The sequence below is a fragment of the Ambystoma mexicanum genome, chromosome 9 (genome assembly GCF_040938575.1).
Source record: "Ambystoma mexicanum isolate Mex_15411 chromosome 9, UKY_AmexF1_1, whole genome shotgun sequence".
In the NCBI taxonomy this organism is placed as follows: Eukaryota; Metazoa; Chordata; class Amphibia; order Caudata; family Ambystomatidae; genus Ambystoma; species Ambystoma mexicanum.
In genome coordinates this window covers 712,617,009-712,632,505 of record NC_090931.1, presented here as the reverse complement: position 1 = coordinate 712,632,505, position 15,497 = coordinate 712,617,009, and the positions used below count along the sequence as shown (strand labels likewise).

The following is a 15,497-nucleotide window of genomic DNA, read 5'->3' as shown; positions in this document are numbered from 1 at the left end:
CTCCCCATGGCACCAGAGGCAGGCGTCGTGACAGTCCGTCACCGACATCTTGGACCCACAGTCCCTGCACTTCTTAAAGCCCGGACGCGGGGTGGAAGACGAGGTAGACATCACGAAGGATAACTTCACAAACTAACAGGTTCGAAGAACCGATAAAGAACAGAGACTCCAAAGAGTCGAGGCGCGCCGAGATCTCCAAAGCGGACACTTTTGCGGAAAAAACGGAACTGAGGCTACGGGTGTTGTGCGTTTTACTTATAACATCCAGTGACGTCGGCCGTCAGAGGAGGCCCTCGAGGGCCGCGTATCGACGTCATTGACGCAGGACGCAGACGCCAAAAGATTTTCCGAAGCACCACAGTTGTGGTGATTACTGTCATAGATATGGAATACGTCGGAGGACGCAATCACTTCAAATACATATTACAAACTCCTGCAAAGGAAAGGTAAGAATAGTATTATACACTCAAGTTTCACAGAGAATGATCCCTAACTTAAATTGTCCAGCCCTAAATTGTCTGGGGCCTTTTGCCCAACAGTTCAGGTACAAGTTACACAGAATCTTTGAAGCAGGAAAAAATGCAGGAAGGCTCTCTGGGGTCCAGTGAAGGGTTCTTAGGGTTAGAGTACAAGTTAAACTAGCTAACCGAAGTAGCCCAAACTTTCAGAAGTCTTGTGCAAGCAAGCAATGGCATAGCCAAAATTGGTAGAATAAAGGTTTATTATAAGCCCATTAATTTATAATGAGAGTATAGGGGTAGGTAAGAAGTTCTGTAACTTACCCCCGTAATCAGGTTCTTCCCCTGACTTGGCAGGACAAGGGAAGAGGGTACGAGGTTGCTTTTCCCACAGAAAGTCACAACCCTCGATTTGCAGGGGTTGCAGGTTCTAGCTGATCTCCGGTTGGTGTCTTTCACTGTTGCAAGGACTCTCGATTGAAGAATCCAGCAAATCTCACTACAAGACCACTCTCAGGACTGGACTCTGGTCAGGTAAGCGATTTCGGATGGTGGTTACCGCAGCAAGGCGACGCAAAGGGACTCAAATGCTGCGGTCAAACTTTCCCCCCTATCTCGGGTCCCCTTGATGCTAGGGTGCCGAAATGTTGAGAGACCAGTCTCGTATGGCCAGCTGAGGATTCCACAAGTTCCAGGTCGGAACTCGGAACAGTGACGCCACCACATAGTAGCTCAAATTCAGAGCTGGTCAGCCACAGGAGGATCCTGGGACACTTCCGAAGGCTCTTCAATACAGGGTGCCGAGTAGACATCAGGAATGGATGGTCCCTCCACTCACAGGACTGCTAAAGATCTTTAGCAAGACAGGGCTCCTCAAGGACAGCAGCAGAAGTTGGTTGCCAGGCCTGCTTCAGTCTAGTCTCCGGTTCCTTCATAGGTCTCACAGCTGGATAGAATACTTGGCTCCTTCAGGTTTCTCCAGGATCTCTGAGGAATGGGTGCAGAGGTTCTCTTATCATAAACATTTTTTTAACAAGTGGGGCCTGAAGATCATGTAGTTGGGCCCACTGCAGTGACATTAACATCTGTAAATGCTCACACAGTCCTGCTGAGTGGGCAATTACAGATTTTTGGTGGGCCTTGTCCGCTCGGGACCTACCCTGTCTACGTCTCTGCAGCAGTGGTCCAATCAGGACCACTGTCGGGAACATTCATACATACCACTTCGACACAATGAAACCCAGTTTGTGGATTGGGACCAGACACACAGCCCTCCAGCAGCCCGCCAAAAGCTTCTGCTTTCCCAGGCATTGGAAGCCCTTATAAGGATTTTCTTAGCCTCTCAGACCAGGAAGAAGGCTAAAGAACAAGATGGCAAAAGGAAAAATGAAAAATCTCGTGGCACAGCCATGTTTGACCAGCAGACATTTAGTAGCCAAATTTGGTAAACGCGTTAACGCGGATACGAAAAGTCCCCAAAAGTGTGAAAAAGTCCCTGCTGCCATCAGCTTCTCCTTTTAGCACACCTAGAGTAACCAAACTCTTTTGAGTGTTAGTCTAGGGTAAAACAGAAATTTACCCAATTGTACTGCAGTGTAAGCTGCATTGTACAATGATAGAAAGTTACCACAAGTGATACAAAAGTAACCAAAAGTAGTAACACAGTAACACGACCAAGGGAAACATTGTTTCCCAGTACTGACAGCCTAAAGGACATATGAGCAAAAGCCAGTATAGTGAAGCTTAAGGCTTCACTGCACTGCAAAAAAGCAGGTCAGAATCAAAAATAAAAGCAAAAGGTTTGCGGTTCCATAAAGATGGAAGGAAAGGTGCAGTAAAGAGAAATCTTTCCTAACGGGGCAAATCAGACATGTAGTTCGGATTCCACCATAAGTGACTTCATAATGCAGCTGTCCAAAACCCTATTACGCATAGGTTCCTCGACGGAAGGACTGACAAATAACACAGCCCTAGTCAAAAGAAAGCTGTTCAGATATGATTGGGCTGAAACCACAGAATCATTGGGCACGTATTCACTTTTACGGAGTATAGGCAAAGTTTAATGCAAAAAGGGAAGACCTTTCGAAATACATCCATCTCTTTCCATGCCCAAAGGTACGTGACATGTACTTACATTTCCGCCTTAATCAGCTACCAACGTTTATTTATTTATTTATTTGCTTGTAAGGCGCTTATACAATAAGAATATACGGTTTCAAAGAACCCACAGGGCAGGGAGGGAAGAGGGTGGGAAATACATTACAAACACAATATTAAGAGCAGAGGGGGAAGAGGAGGAGGGACGAACCTACTATGCCTTGTGAGCATTCAGCAAGTGCAGAAGAAAAAGGGAAGAGTGGGTAATTGCTGGGGAGTCCGAGCTTGTAGGTGAGCTGTGGATGAAGTGCTAGGAATGATGAGTGCTAAACGGCATGGGCCGCTGGGGGTGTAAGGGTGAGTCTCCAGAGCGGAGGGTGTGCAGATGAAAGTGCTGTGGATAGAACAGGAGCTGGGAAGAATCGGCAAGGAAGGTCAAGGCCCCAAAGATGCATAAGGGCCAAGGACACCAATTCAGCAACTATGGGTTAGCGGAGGGAAGGAGGGGGAAAAGAGGAAGGTCTTAAGGAGCTTCTGGAATTTGAGAAGATCCTGCTCAAGGCAGAGGTGGGAGGTAGAGGCTAGTCCAGAGGAGAAAGCCTGCAGAGGAAAGTGAGCGAACCACTGCCCTCTTTTTAGCAAAGCGCTTTACACACAGAGAGTTGGTGCCAGAGGAGCAAAGTGGTTTAGAGGGAGAGTATTTAGTGAGATAAAGTTGAAGATAGTGTGGTCCTCTGGGCCCAGACACCCTTGTGGATGATGCAGAGGGATTTGAATTGTATCCGTGCAGCAACCGGGAGCCAGTGGAGACTTTCAGGGGTGCAGGAGAGATGTGGTCCCTGGGCTTAAGGCCAAGGATAAGTCTTGCAGCCCTATTCTAAATAAGCTGAAGGGGTCGAAGATGACCGGAGGAAGGAAGATTCAGGAAGAGGCTATTAAAGTAGTCAGGTCTAGAGAGAACTAGGGATTGAGGCACATTGAGCCTCTGAGGGAAAGTGACAAAAGGTAGAATTCCTTTGAGGACGAAGAGCTGATCGTTGGACTTCTTGGCAACGTCCAGAGTGTGAGGGAGGGAGGAGAGAGAGGAGTCGAAGAGGACTCCATGTTTTCTGGTTTCAGTTGAAGGAGCAGGGGGAGAGCCCAAGGATGAAGGCCAGAGTGAGGGGTAGAAAGAGGGAGCAGGGGTCTCAATGGGAAGGATCTCAGGTTTACAGGTGTTGAGGCAGAGATCGTTGGAGGCGCACAAGGACTGGATGGCAGATAGGCAGTCTGGTATGATGGAGGGTGCAAGCAGCTCAGCAGGGAGTCTGAAGAAGAGCTGAGTGTCATCTGCATAACAGTGGAAGTTGGATGAGAAGGAGGAGATGAGGAGTGCAAGGAGAGCAAGGTAGATGTTAAAGAGCCATGGGGAGAGAATAGAGCCCTGGGGGACAACAAAGGTAGAGATGGAAGTAGTAGAGGAGAAAGGGCCCAGGATGACTTGGGAAGAGCAGTTAGTGAGGAAAGAGGACAGCCAATCCAGTGCCTGTTCCGAGATACAAAGTGTATCGTGGAGCCTTTGTATGAGGATGGAATGGTTAACTGTGTCAAATGCAGAGGAGAGGTCAAGAAGGATAAAGACAGCTGGGGATTTAGAGTCCAGTCGGTGTTCAGAAGAGAAGTTTCCATGCCTCTGGATCCTCGGAATCCAGATTGATGGTCATGGAGGCCACCAACAAGTTCAGTGTGAGAGTTAAGTTGGGACAAGGCCAAGGCCAGCTTCTCAAGAAGCTTCCCCCGGAAGGGCAGGAAGGGTCAGAGGGTCAAGGGAGTGCTTAAGGGGAAGGGGAACGATCCAGTGATAAAAGGGTGATTGCAGAAATCAGTAAGAGCAGGGACAATAGAGCCAATGTTATCATCGATGGTCCTGGATGAGCAAGGGGAGACCTTTTTAGAAGAGACCTTCATGGAGCCGACAACTCTGGTAACTTCCTCAGGTGTGACAGGAGAGAAGGAGGAGAAGGAGGAGAAGGGGGGGATTCTTTACTCTTTCTCTTCATGTAACGTATGAAAGGTTTCTACACTTGTTGTATTGACCATAACACAATAAACACATTTAAAAGAAAAAGCCAGGACAGGTTACAATACAACTGTAAAATGCTTGGGTTTCCATAGATTTCTATGGAGTGAAAGCAGCAAAAATGAAATCTTTCCCAACACTAATCATGAATAACATGATCAAGAAGTCAATGGCATATCCTATTGTGAAGTGGCCCACCATCAAATGTATGTACAGCATTAGTGTGGGGACACGGACAAAACACTGCCGTAGCTGTATCCATCCAAGTATGCCATCTTTCTTACTCATGTCAATAGATTGTGGTTACACGAAGTGTGCTTTTCCTTGCCTATGGGCCAAAATATAAAATAGAAATAGGCAGTTTACTTACCTTACTGTCATCACCTTGCCTCATTCGTCCAGGACTGGGAGGTACAGATGGACGTTTTCTGCCTTTCTCTTGTTGAAAAATATCTTGCAGTCTGCAATCAGATGAACAAACACATAGTTATCTGAAAGGAAACCACAAATTAACAGAGTATTTAATAAGCCTTGTTCAGGTGAGTTTTTCATGTATTCAACATAGCTACTGTGCAATCCAACATGTACTAAATGTACACTGGACTTGGTTCAGAATTGGAAATCTCCAGAAGTAAGGAAATATTTGAAATTCCCGAAAGGTGAATCGCAAAATATAGCTTCTTAATACTGCCACATAGACTCCATTTCCTGTAGGGCACAGTTCTGGAGTGAAATTGGTGCAGATTAATATGGGTTTCTAGAATCTGACCTGGTGGACAGATTTTAGGAGGCCATCCTAGTTATGATGAGCAGGGAGCTCTGACAGGTTAGTGAAAACCCAATCCAGGTATGTGGATGAGCAGTCAAGGCTTAGTCTCAGGAGAGTGCGAGTGGAGTCAGGGGCCCACAACGAGCCCACATAGAAAAGCACACAATAATTCAATTCTAGACAGTCAGTTATAAAAACAGTTATTTATTTAGGCCTTTAGAAGACTACTGAAAATGACACTAGCAGGTAGTAATATCACGCTATAATGTTCACATAATAGACACCATCAAATAACTTATCAAGCAATGCAGGTAGGTACTGTAGATGAAATAAAATTATGGCAACCAAGCACAATATCCTATCTTTAGAAGTCAAAACCCTAAGATGAATGGGCCATGTGCCCAAAAGTCACAGGGTTCAATACAATGTTTCTTCGAGGTATGAGTTCTCTTTACATAAAGATGCAGTGGGCTTAGTTTCAAACTAATTATATGTGGAACAACAATGTACCCAAGGATAATTAAGTCATCTTCTTTCTTCCAGACCCAAAGATAACTCAGTGGCAGGATACCTGTCCCAAGTTCGACGACCCAAGGTGAGTCGAGGGGAGACACGAGACAAAGGGACTTTGTTATCTTATGGAGGAAAGAGGTTTGGCAGGACAGACACACTAATGGTTTCCCACATGTCATTATGGATTGCCTGGGTGCCGCTCGGGGATCACCCTTCTACCCTTGGTTCTGGTGCCCAGGCTTTGCGGGTTTGAGAATTCTTCCGGTCAGATGCAACAGCAAGATTCAACCCATATCAGTGAAGAAATGCACAATACAACTATGCAGGCCTCCTTAGAGCACTTCACAAGACTGAGAAAGACAAGTTCCAGCAACTATCACTGTTTACAGGCAATGACGGGTGTCCTTCCACCTGTGGTCACAGCAGCTGCTCGAGGACAGGTTCCATTGAAGATAGGAAGTTGGAATTCAGGGAGAAGGCGACATGTAGCACAAGCTGGTGACCACCAAAAGTCCGGACTCGAAAGTGGATTGGTGATGCTTTGGGCGAGATAGATCGAGAGAGAGAGAGATAGTCAGTGTACCGGGCAGCCTCAGGACATATCCAAAGTCTCTTAAGGGCTGGATCCTCGAAAAGGCGTTGAAACGAGTCGGTTCCACTTGTCCAAGGGCTAACGCACTATTCAGGGTCTTCGAAGATCAGGGAGCATGAAAACAGGTGGGATTCAGGCCACTTCAAGAGTCGTCATGAATGATCTGCTTTTCTTCGAGAGGAGGAGTCCTCTTACCAAAATCTGAGCTGGAATCAAGCCCAAGCCCACCAAAGGTAAAGATCTGCACTAATCAAACAGCCAGGATTGTTCAATCAGTGACAACTACTGATTTTAAATCCGCCCCAGAAGCAGACTTTCTGGCACCAAGGATGTGGACAGGGACTTAATCGTCCCAGTCCACTTCCTGAGCCACACAAACACACAAAGGACCAATATCCATAGAAAGTTGCAGCTTTCCTGGGCTAGTGTATTATATCGACTTTACTGGCCTGAAAAGGCAGTAAAAAAAGGGCAAACTCTGATATGGCCAAACAACAAGCAAAAATCTCATGGATCTAAAAATGTTCAAAGCAGGAGACAAACTTCAAACGACACTATTTAGGCAGCCGACAGATCAGAATAGTCTGCTGCACTTAACAGTTTCCATCCGGCTAGCCTTAAACTGGACCTGCCATATGGCCAGTTCCTCCGTATTCATCTGAACTGTACCGATAAACAGGATTTTGAACGTCATGCGGACCAACTAAAGACCAGACTCACAAATAGAGGTTACCCCAAGAAAATTGTCAAAGAACTAGAAGAGAGCAGGGAATACTAAAAGAGACGAACAAGTTACTTTCTTACATGGTAACGTTCTTTCGATGGGATGGTCTGACGACGTATTCCATATCTATGACAGGTAATGTCCACAGCTGTGATGCTTCGGAAAATCTTTGGCGTCTGCGTCCTGCGTCGATGACGTCGATGCGCCGTCCCAGAGGACCTCCTCCGATGGCTGACGTCACCCGATGTGATATGTAGGACGCACGACACCCATAGCCTCAGTTATAGTTTTTTCCCAGAACATGTGCCACCAGTTTTCTGCCAGTCAGACACACAAGGCCTTGCGGAACGCAAGCTGCAATCGCAAAAGAAATTCTGCAGCGGGGAAGGCAGGGAGGGAGCGATATGGAATAAGTCGTCGGACCATCCCATCGAAAGAACGTTACCAGGCAAGAAAGTAACTCGTTCTTCGAGGGGATTGGGTACTTCCGACGTATTCCATATCTATGACAGACTCCCAAAGCAGTACCAAGCAAGGAGGTGGGAAAGAATTTAGAATACAAATTTAGCATGCCCAATCAAATTGCGGAATAGAGAACTGCCTTGCCAAAGGCCAGATCTTGCCCTCTGATGGAATCGAGGGAGTAGTGACGTACAAAAGTATGTACTGAAGCCCAGGTGGCTGCATCACAGATGTGACGAATAGGAACTCCCCTCTGCAGGGCAGTAGACACAGCCACTCCCCTGGTAGAATGGGCCCGCAAGCCAGCCGGAGGGTCCTTACCCGCCAAGCGGTAACACTCGGAGATAGCTAAAATAATCCGAGACAAAGTCTGTTTCGTCACAGCTTGTCCCAAACGCTTTCCAGCGTAACCAATGAAAAGTTGATCGTCCACTCTGACCCGGGACATGCGCGAAATATAAAAGCTCAACGCTCTCCTAGGATCAAGCCTATGGAGCCTCTCCTCTTCCTTACCAGGATGTGGAGGATAGAACGCCGGAAGAACAACCTTCTGGCTCAAATGAAATTCCGACACCACCTTTGGAAGAAAAGGAGGACGAACTCTAAGGACAACCCTGTCCTTCTGAAACACAGTGAAGGGTGGCTTAACTGAAAGTGCCTGTAACTCACTCACTCTGCGAGTGGAAGTAACCACAACCAAAAACACAGTTTTCAGAGTCAACAGCCTCAAAGGACAAGAATCTAAAGGCTCAAATGGAGCACCCATAAGAAACTTAAGAACAAGGTTCAGATCCCAACCGGGCACCAGAAAAGGTGACGGAGGGAACACATTAGTAAGCCCTTTCAAAAACTGCGAAATCAAAGGAATCTTAAAATAGGAACACTCTTCAGACGAGCGCTTAAAGATGGACAGCGCCGCCACGTAACCTTTAATGGTCCCCACTTGCAAGCCCCTGTGGGCCAAAGAAAGCAAAAAAGACAGAACCATGGGAATGTCACATTCAAAATGATCCACATTCTCAACTCTGCACCAGTCGCAGATCTTTCTCCAACGGCAACGGTACAGAGACTTTGTTGCCGGCGGCCTCGCCGAGAGCAACACCTCCATCACGTCTTCAGGGAGGTCCCAATCCTTATACCTCAACCGTTCAGAAGCCAAGCGTGAAGATTGAGGGAACTGACCTCTGGATGGAGAACCTGACCCCCCCCCTCCCGTGAGAGCAGATCTTCTCGGTAGGGAAGACGACGTGGAGGGCAGATGGACAAGTCTAGAAGGTGCGGGTACCACGTCCACCGGGCCCACGCCGGAGCAATGAGGATCATCCGGGAACCGAACCTCCGCAGCACTTGCGGGATGACGGGGACTGGAGGAAACGCGTACAGCAGTGGGAATGACCACTCCACCACAAACATGTCTCCTAAGGATCCTTTTGGAGGAAATTCCCGCGAGCAAAACCGTTCGCACTTCCGTTTGACACTAGAGGTGAAGAGATCCACTTGAGGGGTCCCCCAAAGGGCGAAGATCTCCAGGAGAATCTCCAGAGCCAGCTCCCACTTGTGAGAGATCGAGCTCTGCCTGCTCAGAGCGTCCGCCATCTCATTGTCGTCTCCGGCCAGATGAACAGCTGAGATCGAAACTTCCTGCTGGATGGCCCAGAATTCGAGCTGCATCGCCTACCTGCACAGCTGAAGTGACCCTGCCCCCCCCTTTTTGTTGAGGTAGTGCATGGCCACCGTGTTGTCCGTTAGAATCAGGACACTCTTTCCGCGCACAGTTGGCAGAAAAGCCTTCAGGGCTAGCCTGACGGCCCTCAGCTCCAACAGATTGATATGGAGTCTGGACTCTGACGGAGACCAACGACCGCTGACTGTCAATTCGTTGGCATGAGCTCCCCATCCCGTGAGGGATGCGTCCGTCACGATCGTCACCTCCGGCCAGGGCAGCCAAAATGGGGCCCCCTTCATCAGATTGCCCTCGATGGCCCACCACAGAAGGTCCCGGGCCACCGAGGGCGGCACCTGAACAGGGTCCGACAGCCTGCCGGAGGACTGAGACCACTGGAGCTTGAGTGCCCACTGCAAAGATCTCATCCGCAGACGAGCCTCTGGCACCAGAAGAATGCAGGATGCCATGAGGCCGAGCAGTCTCAAGAACTCAGACGCTGGGAGATCCTGGGCAAACTGAAACTTGTGCACCATCTGCTGAATGTGAAGAGCCCTCACCTGAGGAGGAAAACACTGCCCCAGGGACGTGTCGAGCACTGCTCCGATGTACTGGAGCCGCTGCGTTGGTGTCAAATGGGACTTCTTTAAATTGAGGGAGAAGCCCAGCCTGTGAAGGGAGTGGGAGGTGACGGACAGATGATCCAGGATTTGCTCGGGAGAGCTCCCCCTGATCAACCAATCATCCGGGTAGGGGTAGACGTGAATCCCCCCTTTCCTGAGATGCGTTGCCACCACCACCATGAGCTTGGTGAAAACCCTCGGGGCGGAGGTCAATCCGAACGGCAGGACCCGACACTGAAAGTGCGAGTCGCCAACCGCGAACCTCAGGTACTTCTTGTGCTTGGGGTGGATCGGCACATGGAAGTAAGCATCCTTGAGGTCGAGAGACACCAACCAGTCCTGAAGTTGAAGGGCCTGGAGGACTTGAGAAAGAGTCACCATCTTGAACTTGTCCTTCCTGAGGAGTTTGTTCAAACTGCACAAGTCCACGATGGGTCTCAATCCCCCGTCTTTCTTTGAAATCAAAACATAAGGGGACTACCATCCCTTGTTCCTCTCCGCTACAGGCACCAGTTCTATGGCGCCTTTCTCCAGCAGGGCTTGAATTTCCTGCGCAAGGAGCGGATCCGGACACTTCATAGAGAGGTTCCCTGGTGGATTGTCATGAGGCCTCTGCCGAAAAGGAAGACAGTAGCCGTGGGTTATGATCTCCAGAACCCACACATCCAAAGTAATGGCTTGCCACTCTACAAGATGCTGCGCCAGCCTTCCCCCAACCAGCGAACCATGGGACCTGGCCTCATGACTGAGTGGTAGCGGCTGCGGTGTTGCCTGAGGGTAAAGAGGCAACTGCCCGAGCGGCCTTGGCACCTCGAGTACCTTTATTTCCACCTCTGGCACTCTTACGATGGCCTCTTTGACTGCTAGCTCCCCTCGCTTTACTGAAGGACGAGTAATAGCAAAAGGAACCTCCCCTCCATTGCTGTCCCCTAGGACGAAAAGGCGGAGGTTGGCGAACTGCAGCGCCCAACGACTTCGCTGCATCTTTGGAGGTCTGCAACCTTTCAAGGCTCTTGTCAGCCTGGCTGCCAAAAAGGTGTTCACCGTCAAAGAGCATGTTGAGGAGCCGGGCCTGCACATCAGGAGCGATCCCAGACTTCCGCAACCACGCAAACCTGCGCATTACGGTGCTCACCGCCATGGACCGGCTGACACAATCCGCCAAGTCCAAACCCGACTGAACGGCCTCACACATAGCATCCTTGCCATCCTGAACCATAGCAAGGAAACCATCCCGTTCGTCCCCTTCGGGAATATGATCAGCCGCTAATGCAACACAGTTCCACAGAGTGTGTGTGAAACGAGACAAGGCACATATGGAGTTGGCCGCCTGAAGTGTCATACCCCCAGAAGAAAACACTTTCTTCGCCCAGCCGTCAAAACGTTTGTTGTCCCTATCCGGACGGATGGTAGGATACGACGCCTGCTTTGCCGGGGCCGTAGCCGCCTGCACCACCAAACTCTCCGGGGTGGGGTGCCTAGACAAGTAGCAGGGGTCGCTACTGGCTGGACGGTATTTTCGCAATAAAGAGTTGCCCACTGCCGGGAGACTCTCCAGAGCAGTCCAAGCCACCGCCACCCTTCTCTGCAGAGCCATATGAAAAGGCAAAACCGGGTCAGTGGGGGGACCGAGATCAAGGATGTCCGTGAGATCATCCTGAACGAACTCCCCTGGGGGAGCTGACCAACCCAAGTACTCGGTGACCCGAGACATAAGGCGGTGACACGAGACATAAGGCGCCGATATGAAGAATCGGCATGAGTGCCAGGCTCCGGCCTACAAAACTCCACCTCCGGAGAGGTGTTGAGTCCACTGCATCATGCAGCGACTGCCGCAGATCATCAAACTGGCTATGGCCCGAGATAAGGTCATCTGGAATCGTAACCGGAACCAAGCCCATCAGAACCTTCATCACCCTTTGAAATGTACTCCAAGCGGGGAGAGGAAGACCTCTGTGGACCAAAGCAGTGCCTGACCTTAGCCACAGCCTTTCTAGGGGCAAACCCCGTGTCACTGGGCCCCTCCGACACCACCACCTCGAAAGGCGTCGAGGGCGCCGAACGAGTCGGCGCAGGCGTCGACAGAAAAGGCGTTGACGTCAGCTGTAGCGTCGACTCAGGACTCGAAGCCGGAGCTCCGAGCGTCTCGACGACCTAGGCGCCGACGGCGTCGACGACCCCCTCGGAGGCGAAGCCTCGAGAGAAATCGCCAACGACCTCGGCGCCACAGGCGTCGACGTCTTCTTCGAAGACGGCACAGGATCACGCGGTCTCGAGCGTGTCAAGGACCGGGACCTGGAATGGGCATGGCGAGAACGGCTACCCTTGTCTGAGCGGTACCTCTCCCACGAGCCGTGCCGACCACCCGAGCCTGAAGGCGTACGGGCGGTGTCTCTCGACCGGTGCCGACCGACCCCACTCGGAGGCACGGATGGACCGGTGCCCTGCGGTTCAAGAATCGCTAGCATCTGCTTCCCGAAGGAAGCCACATTCCTCTGGTGTCGCTTGCATGGAGGGATAAGCGACCTGCCGACGGGCGGAGTCCTCGGAAGAGGACGGGGAAGGTGGCCTATGCCGGCGCTTCCAGGAATGCCCCGAAGAGGCGGAGGAGTGGTGAGACGGACTCCTGGAAGGAGACCCACTGGACTTCCGACGATGACGCGGAGAGTCACCCCTCGAGTCATCCGTCGAAAGCCCCGCAGACCTCGAATTCTGGGGCTTAGACACCCAGCCTACCGACAGCTTCTTCTTGCGTTCCCGCAAGGCCTTTGCCGTGAGCGACTGGCAGTCGACACAGTCGTCCGTATCGTGGGCCTCCCCGAGGCACCAGAGGCAGGCGTCGTGCGAGTCCATGACCGACATCTTGGACCCACAGTCCCCGCAGTTCTTGAAGCCCGGATGCGGGGTTGAAGATGAGAAAGACATCGCCACGAACAGGTCTTCACACAAACCGAACAGGTTCAACAAACCGAGAATTGAAAACAGCAAACTCCAACGAGTCGAGGCGTACTGAGATTCACGAAGCGAACACGTTCGCTGAAAAAACGGAACTGAGGCTATGGGCGTTGTGCGTCCTACTTATCACATCGGGTGACGTCGGCCGTCGGAGGAGGTCCTCGGGGACGGCGCATCGACGTCAACGACGCAGGACGCAGACGCCAAAGATTTTCCGAAGCAGCACAGCTTTGGACAATACCCGTCATAGATATGGAATACGTCGGAGGACCCAATCCCCTCGAAATCTGCCTTACTACGCAATTGAAACCAGAAAACAAAAGACTGATATGTGTTACTACATCCAGTCCAATTAGCAATGCAATTAAGAAAATTGTCAATAAGAACTGGCATCTAGTCAAACAGCAGGGACCTATGTTTGCATTCAAAAGAAATAGCACCTTTGTCAGAAACTTGTTCATGCATACAGAGACACAGTAAATGATAAAATGTTCCTCTATCAATGGGGAATGCCACCCATTACTGGCCACTATAAATGTGGCAAGTGTGTAGCCTGCAGATTCACAGAGACCACACATCCATTTGAACATGCACAAGTAAAGTGGGAGCTGAGGCACCACACTAATTGTCAAACTTAATGGCATCTATATTATTAGGTGCCCATGTAATTTGATCTATGTGGGCAAAACTATTCGGCCTGTGAAACAGCATACATCTGAACATAGGTCATGTGTCAGAAATAAGGTCTGTGACAAACCTCTGGTCGAACACTATTCCAGGTTGGGCAACACAGATCAAGAGATCTGGTGGTTCATTCTGTAAACTCTCCAAACACAGTCACAAGGTGGTAATTGGGCTGCACAGCTTCATAGAATTGAACAGAAATGGATCTATTGTTTGAACACGGTTAACCAAGGATTGAACATTGCTGTGGAATGGAATAACCTGATCTGCACATAAAGACAGTAAATCTGAGGATATGCAGATGCACACTATAGATACCGGAAATTACTGGATTCCATCATTTGCTATTCTAGCCATGATATCTGCTTTGGCTATACATTTCCTTTAAATTAGTTTTTATCATTTCTTGCCACTCTACCTCTATTAAGGCAGGGGTATGTACACACCTCTCCATGGTCCGAGGGAGACCGATATATATGACGGGATTGGGCCACTGTGGATAGAACGGTGGGGACGGTGAGTCACACGTGACTCCACTTTGAGACCAGAGTCTAGTTTTAACACCATGATTGTTAACTGCCTATATTGGCATTTGACACAGCCACACAATAGGCACACATTTAACGGATCATGCACTGTCACTGTGGCGGCTGCACAAGTAGCATGATATGCAGAGTTGATCTGGCAGTGTTCCTCCTGTAGCAAGAGAACATTTTTAGTCCTGTTTCTTTGTTTATAGAGGTTCACAAGTGGATATTTGAGCGCACTGTTTCGGGAGTTCAGTTTAGACGCCCACTAAGAGAGTGGGTTACATCACGGTGTGAAGATCACTGGCAGTTAGGTAAGAACTGGACAAGTAACGGTGGGGATGTGGATGTCGCGGACTGTGTGTCACTAGTAGCTTATAACGAACGGGTAGCATAACTGCATGCTGACATGGGCTTTAACCAGTAGTTGAGCAGTTGGGTGGGTGGTACACTGGGACGCCCATCCATATACATAGATTTATGTTGCCAAATGAGGAATGCTCTAGCTGATGGGGATCTCCGACGGGGTGCTTTCACATGCAAGTATACAATGAAACAAAAAAGATTGCACCAGAGATTACATGCAAACTTATCTGTGTGCCTAATTCATTCAAGGGGAAATGCACGCATGGGCATGCCCAAGTGGCTTGGTTAAATGCAGAACACCTATAGCCAACAGCACCATGTTGTCTTTCCTGTCCTCCTCCTTCACCCCCTCTCCCTCGTATCACCACCTCCCCCATCTACAGACTAAAAGAACTCAGCACCTATGGAATCAGAGCCAAGATAATATGAACAAGTGAACCAACAGCATCAGTTACAACTAGGATAACCAAGATCATTAATGCAAGTGGTAAGCAATTTGAATAACCACATTATAAGATACTAACATGATTGCGATTAGACATAGTCTTTGACCCTAATTATCATGGTTTAATTCCTTATAGGCAGTTGGCAGTTACCAAAAGGGAGTTTTCAGGAACCATATATTGATGATGGAAATCCTTCCAGTAGCACACAGTAGGTACAGTATCAGCATAGTACCTTAGTGGCAGTGGAGACGTGTTGTTAGCACACTGTAGTGTGCAGAACATTAATTGTTGCCTGTTCTGCACTTTGTTACCCAAATACAGGCATGGTCTGAAGTGTCCAGTCGCCTGAAATCCTGGAGATATCCCAAGGTCCTGAGCTTACATCCAGTTTCTGTCTCTGGAGGTAAGTTCGGGACATGTAATCATTAACTGAATACAAGCATGAGTGAACATGTTCTAGTATAGAATTAACAAGGGTGGATGGAACAATGTTGGTAATAGGACTTTTTTAAGATTGTTTTCAGTAGATGAAGCACCAATACAGAGGCATAGAAGTGGG

At 49.3% G+C, this 15,497-nt stretch overlaps 1 protein-coding gene across 6 annotated transcripts in view; it reads right to left on the bottom strand.

Annotated features, from left to right (window-relative positions):
* Nucleotides 1-15,497, bottom strand: part of PIKFYVE (phosphoinositide kinase, FYVE-type zinc finger containing) — a 1,728,392-nt gene that overhangs the window by 666,427 nt on the left and 1,046,468 nt on the right. For all 6 annotated transcript variants that reach the window (XM_069615606.1, XM_069615608.1, XM_069615605.1 and 3 more), the window contains one exon: nucleotides 4,985-5,075. In XM_069615606.1, the coding sequence (XP_069471707.1) occupies nucleotides 4,985-5,075 (91 nt within the window). The remainder of the gene's footprint in view (nucleotides 1-4,984; nucleotides 5,076-15,497) is intronic.